This window comes from Trachinotus anak, unplaced genomic scaffold (assembly GCF_046630095.1).
Source record: "Trachinotus anak isolate AG129_WGS33_773 ecotype Australia unplaced genomic scaffold, CSIRO_AGI_Tana_v1 ptg000012l, whole genome shotgun sequence".
Lineage (NCBI taxonomy): Eukaryota > Metazoa > Chordata > Actinopteri > Carangiformes > Carangidae > Trachinotus > Trachinotus anak.
This window is the reverse complement of record NW_027273863.1, coordinates 13,080,526-13,100,401: the sequence shown is the minus strand read 5'-3', so window position 1 is coordinate 13,100,401 and position 19,876 is coordinate 13,080,526. Positions and strand designations below refer to the sequence as shown.

The window sequence follows — 19,876 nt, the reverse complement described above, 5'->3', positions numbered from 1 at the left end:
ATGACTTCACTCGTCTGGCTCTGGGATGGGAACAAATGGAGCCTCACTGGGTAATTAAGAGACACCCAGGCCTCACTAGGATATGCCAGGCAAATGGGAGAGAGGGAGCAGAAAGGGAAAGAGGGATTGAGAATGCAACCCTATTGTGTTTCATGGAGGGATTTGGACTGTGAGGCACTGGTCTTGCGGTCTGTCCTAAGGCCATGCTTTAGGCTCTGGTTACAACACCTGCCTCCAGCCACCACATCCAGCCCCTCCCCCTGTAAAATGAGTTATCATATCATCTACTGCATTATAGAAATGCCCCTGTACATGTGAGATTGTGCAAGGAAATGTGTGTGAAAAGACAGTTTTAATAGGTCATGCTAATTGTGACCAGTCTCAGTGATGTCATGACAGTGTTTATATATATAGCGATGGTGAGCAGCAGGTGACACTGGCAGGACAGGGTGGACTCTGTTGCAGCTGATGTAATTGTGCCTGATTGAGCTGTTCATTCTTATTTGCAGTTAGGTCATTGCCGTCATGTGGTTGTTACGAACTACAGCATTATAGCTAATGACTGTTTAGTTCAAGAGGTCATTTCAAATTACTGTACTCTGTGTGTGTGTGCGTGTGTGTGTGTGACTCAGATTGCAAGTGTTCCACGTTCACATTGCAAAATGCAAGTCCATGCATGCATTTTTGTGTTTTTATGGCACATAGAGTTTACATATATGTACAAATGTATGTCTCGACGACATGTATGCAGACGTATGAGCCAAAGATATTTATATATTTAGCAGAGGCAGTATTTATAGGAAAACGTGGACGGATCCTTGGTCTACTTTCTCACCCTCCCATGGTGCCTCTTCTGTCTCCCAGTGGATATGTGCATACTCAGGACACTATACATATACCCACACATACTTCGCATGCACACACACACACACACACATATACATAAATATACATATATATATATATATATATATATATATATATATATATATATATATATATATATATATATAATATGTGTGTGTATATATGTCACAGGATAAAAGACATTTATAATTGCTGCATTTTCTAATTCACACTAAATTATGTCATAAGATCCAAATTGAGATACCTCAGTTTCTCAGCACTTCCATTTCCTGTGTTATGCTTTAAGAGTTACTGAGGATTTAAAAAAAAAAAAAAAATTACCAACAAATTAAAAAAATGTGTTCATCTCTGCTTGACTTTCCTAGATGTGGATCTGTTGATTTGTAAGCACCAGGGTCCATCCTGCTGCACCCGGAAAATGGAGGAGAGCTACCAGTTTGCTGTGAAACGAGAAAGCCTCCACAACATTCACTCCTACAGCTATGAGCTTGAGCACCTCATCTCTGGCCATTCGGATGCCTTCCAGGGTAAGAGCTGTGACAAAGGGGCCAAGCTGGGGTTGGGTGGGACTGGCCTGAAACACTGGGTTGTTGTTGATGGCAGGGAAAGAGATGTTGGGATTCTGTGGTTGATGAATTGTCATTCAGTTATCTGGCACGTACAGTATTCACCACTGCATGAGACTGATACCCCAGAATGTTAGCTTTTGCAAAGTATAAAAAGTTTAATTTGAAAACTTGACCCAGATCCTTGCTCACCTGAAACTGAACTTATTTGAATCCAAATTCAGCAATAAAAATGAAATCACTTTGTGTTTGTTCTAGCCTGCAGAGAATATTTATTTGTGCAGTATTTGGTTTAAAGGAAAAAAAAAAAAAAAAGTTTTTACCCAGTTCCCCTGGGTCATGGTAGCTGGTGTGCAGGGAAGTGTGCAACTCTCACAAAATGGGCAAGACTTTAACCCCCCCCTCCCCTCCCTCCCTTCTTCTGTGGGTTTGGCAGCAACAGAACTGTGGAGAAAGATCACTGTGGGTAGATGGGAAAAGAGGGTATACAAGCCTTTTTCAGCCTCTAGTATTTGGTGGAAGATGTTCTGCTTTGTCATTATCTGATCCTGCTCTCAAGACAGCAAAACAATTACTGGAACCCCACAAGAAATTACAGTATTCTTGGAGGGTGAAACAATCTGTACAGGGTAATTATTTTTGGGTATATGTTTCTTGGTTGCAGTGCTTTGGTAGTTGGGACAGTTAAGACATCTGACTTCCAGAAAAGCAAAGCTCTTTTGTAGATACAAAGCTTGTTTCTGCTAGGTCTTGCCTGGCAAAGGGCTTTGTGCTACACCCAACTGAATCAAGCATTACACTGGTTGCCCAAGCTCATCCTCCCTTTTCCTCTAGTAATTGCAGTGTCATATAAATTTAAAAATTTCCAAAACAGACCAAGTTTTTCCTCCGCAAAACCTCTAGCACAATCCCACAGGGTTGGAGACATGCTTTGGATGTTTTTAGTGTTACAGGAATTTCAGTACCATGCAATTAGTTTTATAAGACAATGGGCTGCTTAGACGCCATGTTGCTACGTTTTATTTTATGATAGATGTAAGAACACTATTGGTCTTGGTGTCCGATATGGAAAAGTCATATCATGTGTGAACGAAAATGGTGTAATAATAAAAGAACTGTTGAGGGAACAGTTATGGGGAATTTTTTATTTTCAGACCTTGTTGTCATGGAAGCTATTATTGCCATATTTAACTTGTAAATGCCATATGTAGGATATATTAATGTCACACAATGTCCCTAGTACTACAACAGAACCAACATATAAAATTCCAGTACTGTGAAACATCTTACTATGAAGGTTTTTACATAGTGCTGGAGATAAGCCCCTCTTACAGCTGTTTCACAAGCAGGTTACACGAATAGAAGTAACCATGTTTGAATAGTGTTCCTGGTATTCATCCTTTTCATCATCATTAAGATCTTTCCCGTCTTACCTCATGTCTGAGCCTGTCTGGAGAATGAAGATCAGGTGTTCCACATATCCTGAAAAGGCCAAGATGGAAAAATAACAATGGAATAACAATAGAAACTGGAGTATGGTGGTGCCGAAAATGATGATGTCACTAGCCCTCAATTTGCAAGGCCATCTAAGGACAGTCTCTGCGCTGTCTGAGTGCCTTGAGTGGAATGTGAAGTAGCAAGTGGCTCATATACCGCATGAAGTAATGAGAATATGATTTTGGCTGATACCACTGGTACTGTTATTCACACACTGGAGGGTGGAAAAGTGTGGGTAGCTTTCCTCTCCTGCCCCTTTTTGTTTGTACTGTATCTATGCAATACACCACACCACACCACACCACTGTGCACCACATGCAGTTCACCACCGAGGCAGTTGTCCTCAGGCTGAAAACTCTGCACCTCTCCTGTTAATCTGTTGAATGTGGCAGCACAGCTATCTATCTGTCTGTCATTCAAGTCGTATCGTAAATCTTTCAACAACAAGTCAGATGTGTATGTATGTGTGTGTTTTCTCAAAAGGATGTACCCGTTAGAAAGGAGATGGTGTGAGGGAGTGTGTCTACGTGTGTGTGTGTGTGTGTGTGTGTGTGTGTGTGTGTGTGTGTGTGTGTGTGTGTGTTCGTTGGCCTTCCTTTGTTTTGACAGCCCTAAAGGCCCTACTGTGCTTTGTCATGTGTGGGGGTTTTCATGTCATGAGTATGATCCCATAAACACAGACCACATTTATGAATGCTGAGAGTTTTTTTTTTTTTTTTACAGTCTTTCTGACACTGTATTCAGAAGAAGGAATAGGTTTAGTTGTATACTTCAATAATTTCTAGTAATAGAGAACCAATAATCTTTTGGGATTCTTCAGATTGTGTCGTCCTCTTTTCCCCTGAAACTGCCAAGCCCTCAATCCCATGGACAGGTTCTTTTTACGTAACAACCTCCTTACTAACTCCTCCTACCATTGAACTGTCTCAAAACATACTCTCAGAAACACTCAGGCCAACCCCACTGTACTCCTCTCTCACCCCAAACACACAAACAGACAGAGCCTTCTAACCCATGCAATTGTTGATAGGTAATGAGTGTTGGGGCTTGATAGTGGCTAGGTGTCAAAGACAGAGCCCAGTCTAAGAAGGGGCCAGTCTAAGCTGGGCCAGCTGGGCCTTAGAGCTGCCATCAAGGGCTTTGGCCTGTCAACCTGTTCTAGCCAATCAGATCTGGAGTAATCTGACTGGCTGGACACTTTTGTGTGGCCTCCTGATTGGCTGAGAGAAAGTTGAACAGATGGATCAGCCACTAGAATATTTTTGTGTCTGTTTGCCTATGTAACTGGTTAAATGGCATTGAGTTAGAGTCTTACTCTTAGTCAGTTCCAGCAAGCTTACTCCTTCATTTTAATATGCAGTGCATCTCCTGTCAGCAAATTGTTGTGCAGACAATCCTGTTTGTGTGTGTGTGTGTGAGTGTGAGAGTGAGTGAACGACAGGTGGGAATGATGAGCAGGAGGGTTAGTATCTGGGTATATAGTCACACTACTGGGAAGCAGATGTCAAGAAAATGCTGACACTTTTGATCACTAGTGTCACCGATATGAGGGGGACCTGGCCCACAGCTAAAGGCCATGACATCTGTGTTTGTGTGTTCATATGTATGTGTGTGTGTGTGTGTTTGTAATGCTGGCATTTGAGTGTTTTGTACGTGCATCTTGATCATTGTGCGTATATGTGCACGACATGTGAGCATGTACAGTATTTACCACCCTTGCACGTCATCGTGACCACCTCAAGGCTCAAGTTGTCCTCACAAGAGCTGACAAATGCTTTTCAGAGAAATAAATTCTCCTGCCCTAGATAGCACTCTATCATCAATGAAAGTGCACTGCATTTAAAACTTTAGATGCCCTTCAGTGAAGGGACAAGGGCTACATTTGACAAAGAGCGACAGTGAGAGTGAGAGAGAGAGAGAGAGGGAGATAGAAAGAGGCCATGGCAAGGACGGTGCCTTTCCTCATTGAGGCGACATAATTAGCTGATCCTTGTCTCATCATCCAAGAACTCTCTAGACCCCCCCCCCCCCCCCCCCCCCGCCCCCCCCCCCCCCCCCCCCCGCCCCCGTCCTGGGAGACAGCTTGTGCATGAGCGTATGCGAGAGACAAAGTGAACAAATCTATGACCCAAGGCAAAGGGATACTTGAGGGCCTCTGCTGTTAATGGCTGAGAAAGAGGAGTCTCATCAAAGTGAGAATTGGTTAAGACAGGACGAGAAATAAGAAACACAGACTGTGTGGTCTGCTGGTGTATCTCCCCCTGTGGCTGTTTGTCTCCCTAGGCTGTCACAGGTGGTTGAGTTCAACCTACTGTAATTGTCTTTAACCCTTGGGAATTTTGTGACTGCCTCATTGCCTGTTGAGGCAGTAGACACAATTCTCAGGTCTGAGGTCTCTTTGCACCCCCTCCCCCACCCCCACAGTGTCTCTGCATTCCCCCTAGACTGACAGCCAATGATATCTAGCCTAAAGCCTTATTGCTAATAAGCCACCACAGATTAAACTGCTGAAAATTCCTCGCTCTCTTCACTTTGACTGTCAGGATCATCCTGGGTGGCTCACACAATACAACCTATGCAAAGGCAACTGCCTCATTTATTAAAGTCTCAAGATTTATATGTGTTTGTGTTCACAATTTATGTAGGCTTGTGTCTGCGTGCGTATATAATATGCTTATGTGCAAGTGATGGGAATGATGAATCACTTGGCTGTTGTGTCCTATCTTCAATCTTTCATCAGACATAGGTCGTTCTATCTATATTCCAATCTCTCTGTCTGGAAGTTCTATATCTCACTTTGCCTGTGATCCTTTTAGTGTGCTCTCTCACACATCATCATTTTTTCCCTCTCACTTCATGCCTTTATGTATTTTTCTCTGCAGATGTTTTGACCGACAGGGTTATTGCTCTAGAGGCTGATGCTTGGACATGGGATGACATTGCACTGCACCATGAGCTCATGCACAAATTAGGGAGGATATCCGGAATCCATCCCTGCACGTCTTATTTAATCATACAGGGCGGAGGCAAAATGTGTTTATGGACCTAATAGTGGAGCAAATACATTGCGTATTTGAGCGTGTGTGTGTGTGTGTGTGTGTGTGTGTGTGTGTGTGTGTGTGTGTGTGTGTGTGTGTCCTAAACATGTTTGTGTTTTAACTACGCCTTTTTCGTCTCCTGAGTAGACATGATGCATGCAGGCAAGATGCGTTTCCCTCAGAGTTTTCAGGACTTAGTTCACGGGGGAAAAGAGGGAAAGAACAAAGGAAAGGAGGGAGAAGTGGGGGGAAAAGCTCAAAGCCTCTCCCAGCCATAAAGTCACACTCAAAGCTTCCCTAATTACCTCTGCTTTTCATCTGCCCCTCTCACCTCAGCATGAATGTGTGAGTGAGAAAGTGTGAGGGGCAGGGAGTTAGGCCTAGAGAGTGAGGAGAGAGAAATGAGACGAGACGGTTGGTGAAAGCAGGATTTCAGTGAAAGTGTGCACAGGTGTGTTTTAATGTGGTTCAATCGGGTGTATGCATTGGTGTTAAAGAATGTTGATTCAACAGGTTTGCACCCTGTTGGTTCACAGTTCCCTGCTGCTCACTCTTCTCCCTCTTTCTTCCTGGGTGTCTCTCTCTCTGTGGCTCATGCTTTGTCAGCACTAGGTGCTTAACAAGAGCATGCTGGGTCTAGTTGGGCACTGTGCCAACAGCTTGCGTGCTGTCATGTGCTCTACAGGGAACCCTCATGTCTCAAAGATAACTCAGCAGCCAAATGTTCGCACCGCAGAATGAAACCATAAACATTCTTCTTCTTCTTCACCCCAAACGTCTCCTCTTTTTTTTTTTTTTTTCATTCATTGTTTTTCTGCTCCACAGCAGCCCCAGTTGTCCTCACCAAGCATCCATGCTTCCCAATATTACATCTAGTGCCTAAACAAATAGGAGGTCTGCGTAGATTAGCCTGCTGCCAGGCTCCACAGCCATATTTCGACATACAAGCATGAAATGAAACTGAGATAAATACCCCTTTAGTTCTCGCCAACATGATCTCTTCTCACACGCAGTGGTTTTTCTGACACAACTTTACAAATAGTATTTATGACACTGCCTTTCAGCTCGCCTCAACAAACACTCATGGTATAGACTAAGCCTCATCAGTCTCACTGCTATTGTATCAAGACAATAAGCTTGATGTCCAGGAAGTTTCTCGGTAATCAGACAAAGTCTCATCTCCCGGGGCTTGTTCTCTGTCCAAGAGAATTTGGCTTTTCTGGAACACAATCTGTCTGGCTGGCTGATGGGATTTATACTCTACTGCTGCTGATTGGTCCAGTCTGGCCTTTTCCTGTGTCCTGTCTGACTCTGCTGCACCCGTCCTTCCCAGACTGATCCCAAAAGCCATAAAATGTGTGTGTGTGTGTGTGTGTGTGTGTGTGTGTGTGTGTGTCTGCGTGTGTGTTCGTGTGTTTGTGTGTATGAGATAAAGATCTGTGTGCACATGTGTGATTCCACATCAGCTGTCAGTCCATGTCCTTCTTAGAAAATGTCTAATAACCTACAAATTTGCGAGGCTAGTTACTCTTTTAATGAAGCTTTATCCACCTTTATTCGGTTTAATGAAAGGAGATATGATAAAGTGGTGGATTTTGGCCAAAGTAAGGTCATGCTGGGGGAAATAAAGGAGTATTGGTGAAGCGTAGCATGAGAGAAAGAGGGGTTGAACACCGCAAATTGGCCAGACAGGCATGTCTATGAGGGAGAGTTCCACCCGACGCCTGTGGGAGATCAGGGTGTGTACTCAATATGTGCTTTTAATGCATAAGTGGATGAGCATCGTGATGTACATGTCTCTGTGTTGTGACTCACACTGTTGCTTCAGATCCAAAGTAGGTTGGAATTGGCCGTCTTCCTCCCATCTCCCACCACCAGCTCACTTCATCACTCCTCCATTCAAGTCAACTCACTTTCCTCATTACACACAGTGTTGGACACTCCTATTCTTCCTCTCCTTCTTCCTACTCGCCTCTGTGGCTCCTAGCACACCATTAAGGAGTCCCCACGGTAGGCTTTATTCACTAATCCTCCAGTCTTTCATTCGTTGTGTTCCAGAGGAGAAGGTACAATAAATGAGAGAAATGGACAGAGAATGTTGTTCTGGCCCTGCCCATTCGTGTTTTTTTGATCTATGATGGATTATAATATATGCTGTACTGTCTGCCAAAACGAACAGAGGGTTTACATGGATCTGCTCTTAAATCAACCGCAATGCAGTCCATCACTGGCAAACTCCTAATACTTCTTTTTTCAGTAATATGATGGAATTTGTCCTTTGCAAATATTTTTATGCATTTATCTTGATTTTGTATTTTCCTTTGATTTATTTGAACCCACAAAGCAGATTGAAGTGTTTCTGTGTTGTTTTTAATGGCATTAGCGCAAAAGCTCAAACCTAATCAAAGTAGCATTTTTGGCCCATAATTGAAAAAATGCATAAGTGACCCGCCCTGTGCTGAAGCTGAAAAATGAAAACAGGGGCCACACCTGCTAAGAAAAGTGGAAAATTCTTCATTAGACTCCCTTTCATCTTGGATTCCTTTCACACCTCAGAGTCCATTTAAGGGTCTGTTTCATGTTAATCTTATGTTAGCCTAAATTTTTCCCTTCCTTTTTCATGAAAAGCTGGAGCCCAGTTCCTTTCTCCGGCCGTCTGCAGCCATCATCAATTTCTACTTAACAGTATGGGTTATTACCCTGACAAGATTTTTTTTTGTTTATCACGAAACCACACCGATATCATTATATCCAGGTTTTGGAGAAAATGCCTTCAGTCTTTCAGATTTACTTTGTGATGTTACTGTTTGCAGAGTACAAAAACACTGGCAGCTAATTTACTGTTGCATGGAATCTACTTTTTCTTATAACTCTTTCTTTCCAGTTGTTGAGTCTTTTTTGGATGTGCGTGTTCTTCTTTTCTCCAATCTGTAGAGCTATAAACAATATTTCACAACTGAATCTCTGGGATGTATGTAGCAGTCCCGCTAAGATGTGGATATTAATCAACATACTGTTTGTGCAGTAAGGTTGCTTGTGCTGTATTCAAGAGTCAGAGAGCATTCCTGCTTGTGTTAACTGGCATACAATTGATTGCAGCTTTAAATAGTTATCAGTGGGTGCAAATACTTTTTTGTGAATGGCACTGTGCTGCTCCTTAGGGCTTCACTATATCAAAAGAAACACCATATTTTATGTTCCAATAAACAACAGAGAAATGGGGGGTCACTATAGGCCTGTGGCCCCCTTAATGCTTAGGACCAGAGGTGCTGTCCATCAGCCTGTCAACAGTCTGCCCCCAGACTGGCCCTCCTCATCGCCCCTTTATGGTATTAGCCATTTGAACAACCCCCCCCCCCCCCCCCCCCCCCCCCCCCCTCCCTTTGCCCCTCACCCACTGCCCGTGTGCTCTGTTTTCTCTGTCCCCGTCCTTCTCTCGTCTGCTCATTCCCCTGCCTTCGATCATGTTTCCCTACTTTGGCCAGAGCAGAGAGAGCAGTGATCCCTCCAACACCTCCGTGTGCCAAGTCTCCACCTCCACTCCTCCTCCCCACCACATTATAGCCCAGTGCACCCCGATTGCCCCTGGCATCTGTGGAATTGTTTATGTTTCAGAGTTTTGATATAGCTGGGCTGCCTTTTTAATTACTGGAATGGTGATGGAGAGATGGGAAGCTTTCTAACCCCCCTCTCCTCCTCATCCTCCACCACCTCCTCTTCCTTAACCTCCTCCTGTCCTCCCTCTCAAGCTAATTATCCCACCTGTTAGCCCCCTCATAGGACAAGACAAGCACATTAGAATTTGTGGCCAGGGTGAGCTGGAATACGTTCACACACATTTGTGATTAAATATGTAGGTTTTCTAATTGGATTGTGGAGTCACAGTGTTTTTATGCAGCTCTCTGGTTCATGCCGGTCAAATTTGCATGAACAGCGCATCTGTGTCTGTTTTCCGACAGATGAGTCATGCTCCCACTTTAGACTTAACACATGTGATTTTGCCACATAAGTATGATGAATCAACAGATTGATTCATTGACTTATTAATAGTTTATTAGCATTAAACTGTTTGCTGAAAGGTTGGAGGCTGGGAGAGTGTATGACATTGCAGCTCTCCTCTGTAACCCAAGATGATCAGCGCTCAGTGGGAGATGGCCCTAAGTACAGTATTTCTACTAATTAAAACAAGGATATGTAATCTGCACATGTGTCACTATGTCACATATCTGTGTGGTGACCTGTCTGAAACCCAAGCCTGTGGTAGGATTAAAATGCTTTGCCTGGGAAGACGGTTGGTCAGGTCCAGTCAGGTCTGATTGCCAAGATAGGAATGGCCCACAGCTCCATGGTATGAGAACAGTGTCTCCTACCTCATTATCACAATATTACCGCATCTCCCAAGCACATGTGAGCATACACACATATGCACACCCACCTCTACAGGCTACATGCACTTATTAAAAGATGCAGTCTCACTTATGACTCAGACACACAATTGATTCAGGATGGTTCTTGGGCCGCTTTTCCATGTTTTCAATCACAATATTTGCATACATGTGACATCAACAGCACAAAACCTTAAATTTTCCTCACTGTGCATTTTGCATCGCTGTGTGTTTTTAAAGTTTACCCATATAGATATATTATGGTTTCTTCATCTTAAAAGTTAAAATAAAGAATGAAAAATATAGTTAGTATTTTCTATTTTACACTTGTTTCAGAAAGTGTTTTTCAAGTCAAGGCAGACTTTCTGCTTTGGATAAAAATATTTTCACTGACTCATTTTGTTTTATTTGTGAGGGTCAGCTTCACTTTTGAGCTCTGTAAACATTAAACATACATGTGTAACCAACTACCACTAGGAGTCACCAAAGTCAGAAATTTAAAGTGAGATATATATATATATATATATATATATATATATATATATATATATATATATATATACATAGGGGTTTTAAATAATAATGAACAAATAAGACAACAAATAAGACAGCAACTACTACTACTGCTAGTAATGGTAATACAGTATAATTAACTAACTAACCTCTCTACACACACATACTTACCATGTTGGTCTGTCCTGACTGTCTGGTGCCAAGTGTCTCTGCTGTGTTTTGACAACCCAGCTTTGATGCCTTGGCTTTTGTTACATACTGTAACATTACAACTCAGATACACACACACTTCTTGCTCAACGCAGAAGTGGCTTAGAAATCAGAGATCAGGAACATTATATTTGTGACTTAAATCTCAGAGCCGCCACTGTGCTTATTTTGACTGAGTTATTGTGGCAGCTTCACCATGGTGACACTTTAGCTTTAATTGTGCCAGTAAAACACTTGGTTGCCATGCAGAATGTAAAGTGGAAATAGCTTCTTAGATTATGATTAGGCCTTGGCATGGCATTGGTGGAAAGATATGATATAATATCCCATCCCAGAGGCATAAATGCAACTTCACTGCAGGACAAATGCCTCCTTTGCGTTACCTCCACTGCTTTTTTATCCATTTAATACCTTGTTTATACAGAGCAGCGAGCGTGTTTAGGCCCACAGGACCACAGACAAAGCAGGCCTGTTCATTTATTCCTGTATAGTTAGCTTGACAATTATGTGTTTTGAATTTCAGTGTTTTTAGGACTTCCTTGCAAATTAAAGATAATTGTTCCATGCAAAATAGCCTCTATCCATCCAGGCTTCATTTCCCAAGAGGCGTACTGATGGGAGATGTGACATGGTAATGATAGCCAGATAGCCACCCACAACTGTGTGTCTGAATGGAATGTGGTCAAATCCAGATTCAGACACAGTGGTCAGACAGAACAATCAAACCCCATTGACTATCATGCGATGGTAGTTATGACATAAAAAGCTCTCTCTCTGGTTTCTCATTTTTTGTTCTCACCCTGTTTCCCAGTACTGGAAAGTACAGAGAAACCCACAAGGATTGTACTTGATTTATCGGAGAATGAGAAACCGGATCCGTGTGAGGGAGAGACCTTGATAGAGAACAGAAAATCACTGATGTAGAAAATTAATGAATCAGGAGATCCAATGTCTTGTTTGTCAGATGAAGTGGGGAGAGGAAGAAAGGTGGACTCTAGTCCTACTTCTGTATATTCAAAGAAAGACATGTTTGAAGTAAGAGCCATGGAGAGACAGGGAAGTGCTCCGGACCCAGGGGCCAAATGAATCCAGATGTCAGAGCATGTTCACAAGGTGGAGTCCACTTGTACAGTAGTTGTTTTTCCCTCTTTAAAAGTTCAGTCGCTTCTTTTTATTCCATTTTTCCTGGCAGTCTCCCACTCTCTCTTCCCTTTTTTCCTCTTTCGTGTTCTCTCTGTGTCACTCTCTTGGCAAATAAAAATAAGCTTTTTTAACCAGTACAGAATGTCTTGAGGATTTAATGATCCTGTCATAAACCCTAAGAAAGATGTACATCGAGTTATGGCCCTCTTAAGGAGTTAAAGACTGAATTTTATGAAGTTTAACCTCATCTTTTGAGAGGCCTTGATTGATTCTTCCATCTACATATCTTTATATGCAGACCAAGCAGCAACCTCTGGAGCTGAGAAAGGAAGCTAACACGAAAGTGCCAAAACTGCACTTCCTCGAATGGCCACTTGAGGCTGGCTCCAAAAGCGAGTCGATCCCCATCGACTGCCATGTTAAAATGCCCAACTTTACAGCAAAAACAAGCCTTGTACAAAAAATGATTTGGCCTCTATAGCTAATTTCCCCCTTCATGACAACTGTTTTTATATAACTCACTAGTTTGAATTTCATTAAGGCTTAAAGTTATACATAATTGAGGGCGTTGCCAGTTTGAATAACAGGTGGGTGCTGTTACAGCTGGCTAGATGCTCGTTGTCTGCACGGCATTACCACAGCTAATTTGAGTCACTGAACGTTACAATGTTTTTGGTGTTAATGCCTTTTGGAGGATTTTTTGTGCAATATCGGACAAATAATATGACTTGTTGTGCAGTTAATTGACTTACTTACTGTATGTTAGCAATAATTTGCAAGTAATTCGTCTAGCTTACCATATCTGGCTTCTTAGCTTAGCTCATTAACTAGCTAATTAGCCAGCAAATAAATTAGCCTTGGGTTAGCCTTGACGCCCAGCTGTGCTAACAATGCTAATGAGAGTGTATGCTTGCCAGTTATTGAATCAGCATACACCAAAGCCTCGGCTCCACACATGCCCCAACCTCTTTGCCCATTTTTGATTAGCCGGGAATTAGGCTAGGTGAGGAGCTGCCAAGATGGCGACGGTGAAGCAGTCCACACTGAGCTTCAAAGCCGCTCTCCAGAAACCTGTGGGTGTCGTCACAAAGGCTATGTCCATCTTTAAATGCAGTCTATGATCTAGACTAGTCGAGTTTTGTTTTTGCTACCACCACACCTCACAGAGCGTAAGATTAAACTGTGGTATTTCTGAGCATGATAATTTTATAATAACATTATGTAATGCTGTGTAACCTAAGCCTGTGAGTACATCTTGCGGTGTAAATGTTTTGTGGCTATCGAACCTTGCAGCCTGACTGGCAGGCGAACAGGCAGACCTCAAACTGGTACCAGCTTTGCAGCCCCATGAGCTGAGAAGACACTGAAGTGGAACTGAAGCTGCAACTTTACAATTCCTCTGCCAATCTTATGCTGTTTCTGGTCATTCTCTGTCTTTTTGGGGTTGTCATTTTGTTGCTCTTCTTGGTCTGTTGTTAGCTTGACATCTCTGGAGGGCTATCAGACTGCTTCCAGCCTAAAGTCAGACCATGATTCGCCACCCTTTACAGTAATAATCCCTAACAGACCATTACATCTAATGTCTGTCTGCTGTATTCCCGTCACATGCAGTCACGCTCTTCAAAACCCATTTAATAGGCTACATCTTTAAATGTGTTGTGTGTGGGAGCTGGTCTGATGATGACAACAGTGTTTTCTGGCGCATTACAAATGAGTTGTGCCTTTTACTGACCAGTGGGGAGTCCCTGTGTGTCACAGACAGCGGTCATATTAGTGCAGCTGTTGAGGAGGACATGACTGTTGTTATCCTTCTGTCTGTGAGCAGGGAGGGGCTGGACACACACAGGCACACACACAAACACACATACACTCATTTGGTAACAATCGCTGTGCTAAAATAGATTCACTGTGGAAAAGTTACTCTCATGAAGTAATATGTGTTAATTAATTTTTAAAAACATAACCCTCTAGTACATCATTAATGACGTTTTTGTCAAACACTGTGGGCTTCTCTTCAGTTCATTTGTTTAATGTATGTATGAGTGTGTATATGCGTGTGTGTTTGTGTGTATGTGGTGGTAGTTGGGGAATGTATGTTGGCACCCTGCTCTTCCTGTCTCAATTTCTGTACAGTTGCTACTGCTCCTTCATGTCCTGGCATGCTTTTAAGCTGACATCACACCCCAGAGTGTTGTGTTCAGGGCACGCATATACAAACTAACACACATACATAGTACACAGTGCCACACAGTTGCACACAGGAGGGAGTGTGATCAGAGTTACTGAGAAGGAGAAGTGGACGGAGGGTTATAGGATTAAGTGGACAGATAGTAAAGGAGAGGGTGGGATAAGAGAATGAGATGGCTCTATAGTAGAGGTTACATCCCATGTGACCATCAGCAAGAATGTATGGTCATTTTAAAATTAAGCAGTTTTACTAAATTGCATTTCTTTTCCATGCCCTTGCCTATCCTCTCTCAGTCTTTCTGCTCTGTTACAGTACCTAGCGTAGCAAGAAGTGGCACTTCATTGGCACTGATCAGCCTCTGTACTGACATCACTGATTGCTGTACAGCTTCACTTGCTCACCAGGAAATGACATAAGAAGTGGATGACTCAACTCTTTCTCGAGCATATGTGTGTGTGTCTGCGTGTGTGTGGGGCAGGTTGGTTGCATGTCAGAAATCCCTGTAGAATCTAGAATATACAGTATTTGCTGCAGAAAATGAGAACTGATTGCGGTTTGTGCTCATATCAGCAGCTTTTTAACTCTCTCTCCTCTCTCTCTCTTGCTCCCTCTCTCTCTGTCTCCTTAAGCCATACTTATTGGGGTGATGACTTCATACACAATGATTTCCAAATGCGTTATAGGGAAACTTGACACTGGTTTCTCAACCAAACTTACTGATACACATACAAGCCAGGCTTTGCTGGTTAGGAGCCAGGGTTTCGAAATTTGAATGTTTTACCCATTTCACGGAGAGCTTGTTCATCATGATCAGTGATTATCTCCTGTCCTTGTCTTTCGTTCTATCTCTTACCTCTGTGTTTCTCTTCTGCTTACCTTGCAGACATGTTCCAGTACCTACTATCCTTCTCTCAGGGCCACCTGAGTTCACTGTTGGAGGGAACCTACTCTTCTCTGTCCCGTCATGCCCTCCCTCATGTAAATCAACTCTTCTCCTCACTGTCCCTCTACCTCCGTGGGGCCAACGTTTCTGTGGAGGCAGCAGTTCACCAGTTTTTCAACAACCTCTTCCCACTCGCCTACACACGGCTCATCAATCCAGGTATTGAAGGCAGCATGATGGCGGGCAGTGAAATGGGTGACTGTCTCCGTATGATCAGGCAGGATGTCAACCCTTTTGGGACTTATCCAGCTGTCATGGCCCAAGAGCTGGCTAAGGCATTGGGAGCTGGGCGACAACTGGGTCTGGCCCTGGAGGAGGGTGTGGAGGTGATGAATGCCACCGAACATGTCAGCCTGAGCAAAGACTGCGTGAAGGGCCTTGTGAAGATGGTGTACTGCTCCCACTGCAGAGGCTTGACGCTGATCAAGCCCTGCGTAGGCTACTGTCTGAATGTAATGCGAGGTTGCTTGGCCAGTGTGTCAGAGCTGGATCAGCCCTGGAGGAGGTACACCAGTTTATTGGAGCAACTAACCCACGCCATGGCCGGGCACCACAGCCTGGAACTAGCACTGCTGGGGGTCAGAGGGCACGTTAATGAGGCCTTGCTTTACGCACAGCTCCATGGTCCACTCATCACTGCCACAGTAAGTATATACTGGAGAAACATAGATCAGCAGCTTTAATGGCACAAGCAAAAAACCTCCAAACCTTTTTGTTTAACATCTTTGTTTTATACATATACTTTGGCATTATCCAATGTATTAATTGGAATGGTTTTGCAGGCTGCTTGTGGGTTATGAGCTATTTTTTTCCACCAATGCAACAAAGAACCCTGCACACTGCATTAATGTTTGCACAGTATTGAAACTATTCAGAGAAAAATAATGTTTATATTACAAAAAAAAAATCATCCGTCTCCAAAGAAATGGAGCTAGAGAAGGAGTAATTTTCCAAAATGGCAAGACAGCTAAAAATCACCACTGCTGCTTAGATTCTTACTGTAAGGGAATATTATAAATTCCTCATTGACTATGATGGAAATGAGAAAAGTAGAGGCTACAATGAGAATTGGGTTCATGTGCAGGCTACGAGTATTACCATATGCTTTTTTCTGTATGTGGTTATCAGTTGGACGTTCACAAACAAAGACAGTGTCAGTTGGGATTTTGTTTAACAATTTATATTGGATTTGTACTCTTGTGTTTTCAACAAGTGTGGTAGTTAGACTACACTGAATACACAAAATCAATTCAGTCGGCGGTTGTGTTTAATTTTGCAATACATTTGAAGAAATATGTTTTTAAAAAGTAGTGCACCATAGGTGTAAAAACTAGGGGTAGAATCACCTTAATTGTTTCCTAACACATATACACATGCCCCTTCATACAAAGTAATATGTAATACACATCAGAAATGATACACACTGATTAGTAGCTTTGTTTGCATGTCAGTCATTTAGTGTCTAAAATCAGCTTTGCCAGAAAACACAGAACACTGTCATCTTTATCTTTACCTTTATGTGATTCTCTCCTTTTTATATCAAAATGAAAAGGTTGGAGCATGCATGTTAGGTAACATGAGTCACACACTGAGGAGCTGAATGTGATTAGCAGAGACTTATGTACGTCAAGAGGAAAAAAACTAAATGTCAACCAAACAGTCTCATTGCATTTTCTTCTCTGCTCTAAATTTCAGACATGGTTGTCAACGCATTGGGTGTATTCACTGATTTTAAATGAACGTATAAGAGCTCTTATAAATGTGTGTCCCCCTGGACATGAGTTTTGGACAGCTTCCACAACCTTTAGTGGTCCCCTTTACAGAATACGTGGCTGGACTTGACTTCCCTGCATTCTGGGAATAGTCTCTGTTATTTCTGTTTATTCTCAGTCTGTTTCCGTCTTATATCCATCCTTATTTATCATATCCTGTCAACACCTTGAGATATTTAGTTGAATAATAGCTTTCCGCGATATGAACTGTGCTGCATATGGGACCATAGAGTAGAAGAACAATGCTTCAAATATGAAAGGTTGTGTAGGATGCAGTTGTTGTGTAATATCTTTAATGGGACAAGTCTACACTGGAACTGTTCCCAGAACTGGACTGGAACTATAAGACAACACTATAGAGGCCATAATGTGCAATCTGTTGGTTGATTAAACTTCTTAGTTAAATTACAGTTGCAATCCTTCAAATTAACTATTGTCAAAAAATTCCTAGGCCAGTGATTACTATGCAAGAAAAATACATTTTTGCACTCTCCACTCTTTCTTAATCCCCCCTCTTGTAATATTTTACTTTATTTCCAGAACATTTTAGCAGTAATATGTTTCATGTTTTCTTTTGGGTCTCTTTCCAAACTGGGCAGACTTTCTGTGGCATCCATCACTGTGATACATTTTAGCCCTTTAAGTAATGCTCACTTCATTACTTTGTGATGAAAGATCACAATGCACTTTGTGATGAAAGATCACAATGCACTGCCATTATTATTATTGTTTACCCTGTGGGTTTACATCTCACACAGCCAGTGAATGCAATGCTGTTTAGCAGGCAAATCTGAAGTCTTCATTATTCGAACTTCACCATAGCACATTTGTGTGCTACTGAGAAAAATGTCCAAAGTTGCATAAAAATACAACAATTGTATTTTTAGAATGAAGTAAAAGTAAAAGTACTGAAGACATGCTGTCCACTGTGACAGATAACCTGCCTGAGTTTCAGTACTGCGTGCAAGTTGATTTTCATAATGTACCACAATGAACTGATGAATGTTTGCCTGGAAGGTGGAAAAATACATTTAACATGTACAGTGGTGGAAAATGTTTGGCAGAAACCATAAAATTGAGGTAATTTGTAGTTAATGGGGTTAAACATGCGAAACCACTGGTATGGGCCTTTAAAGTTGTGGGGAACATCAAAGTCTCAATGATTCTACAATAAACACTCATATCCAAATGCATAGACACTTACTGTATACACACATGTACGCACAGACAGGGGAGAGTTGGTTGCCAGGCTTGAAGACTGACCTAATACAACTATGCACAGAGAGACCCAGCTTGTATTTCGTGTGTGTATGTACGCATGTGTGTCTATGCCTGCTTGGTATTCATGGGGTGGCAGGCAAGCCCGGAGCAGGGAGTCTAACGCGGGGACAAGTGGGACAGAATTGAAAGGGTTCCAGCTAGGCCATACAAACTAGACCCAGCCAGCTGGAAAAAAAGAGCCCAGAGAATTGCTGCAGCAAAAGGAGGTGGCCCCCAGACGGACACTGGTGGCTCCCATTTTCTGTGCTCTCATACGCTTCACAGAGGCATACACCCAGGCTAGAGTGCAAACATGAACACCAAAGTTTACTCACACACACACGTGCACACACATACACACACTCATGACACTCATGGCCTTTTTAAATCACAGTATGTTTTTATAAACCCACAGTGGCCTGTCAAGGAAAACTGTTAAGTCTCCAGTGTGCAACTACTGTGTCAGCATAGCCACCTTCACCCTTATGTCTCCATATGCCCCCTCCCACACGAACACCTATTTTAAACACCAATATTTTTGATAATCATATACTATATTATCCTAACTATTTTACTGCAAAGCAAATAAGCTGCAGATACCTTGCTTAAGGTACTGCAGCTTTTTATAACTTATGCTGTATGTGTGAAGTCAAGCACAGACTGTGTTTTTTGCAGAGTCAGAATATTATATGCAGTTGTTATTAAAGGAATTATTGTGACTGTGTGGTTTTACACTGGGATGTTATCCCAAACCATTTTGTGGTTGCTCTATTCAGTCACTTAGAGAGCTGCAGACTACACAAAGTCTCCACTATATGTTGCTATACGTCATAGGGTAGGACCTGGGTCACAGCATATGTACTCATATACTGTACACACACACACACACACACACACACACACACACACACACACACACACACACACACACACACACATTACCACACCGTGTGCAGGTATCAGGTTTTTAGAAGTCCTGTAAGGAGTGTAGATGTGCGGCCCACCCTGTGACAATACTGGCAGTGCACGTGAGACTGAAAGGCAGCTATTGATATATGTTGGGCAGCAGCAGGATAGATTCTGTTTTAACACATTCCTGCTCTTATTGAGATGGAGCGTGAACGTGGGTCAGAGGGAAGTGGTTATGGTTATGGATACTGGGGGAGCCTGGGGCTGGATTATGTTGAGTAGACACAATTAGGAGAAAATTGGAAAATATCCAGTAAAAGTGGTGACTCTTATTGGGCCCCAACGCAAATGGTAGCTCCAATGTTTAGTGAGTTTTTTCTCCCTCTGAATACTACACTGTTGGATTCATTTTAAAGTTTCTCCCTCCAGAGTCAGCTGCTGTGCTTGAGAGGCCACAGACTGCTGTTTATTGACATGGCCATAAAAATGAGATGGCTCGTATGGCCTAGCGGGAAACTTTATATCTTGTACTTGCTGAAGATGAGTAGACTTTTGGATAAATCTGAACACAAAGAAGCATGTACT

At 42.5% G+C, this 19,876-nt stretch overlaps 1 protein-coding gene across 6 annotated transcripts in view; it reads left to right on the top strand.

Annotated features, from left to right (window-relative positions):
- Positions 1–19,876, top strand: part of gpc5c (glypican 5c) — a 99,653-nt gene that overhangs the window by 14,230 nt on the left and 65,547 nt on the right. For all 6 annotated transcript variants that reach the window (XM_071490416.1, XM_071490418.1, XM_071490419.1 and 3 more), the window contains 2 exons: positions 1,233–1,394; positions 15,291–15,994. In XM_071490416.1, coding sequence (XP_071346517.1) covers positions 1,233–1,394; positions 15,291–15,994 — 866 coding nt within the window. The remainder of the gene's footprint in view (positions 1–1,232; positions 1,395–15,290; positions 15,995–19,876) is intronic.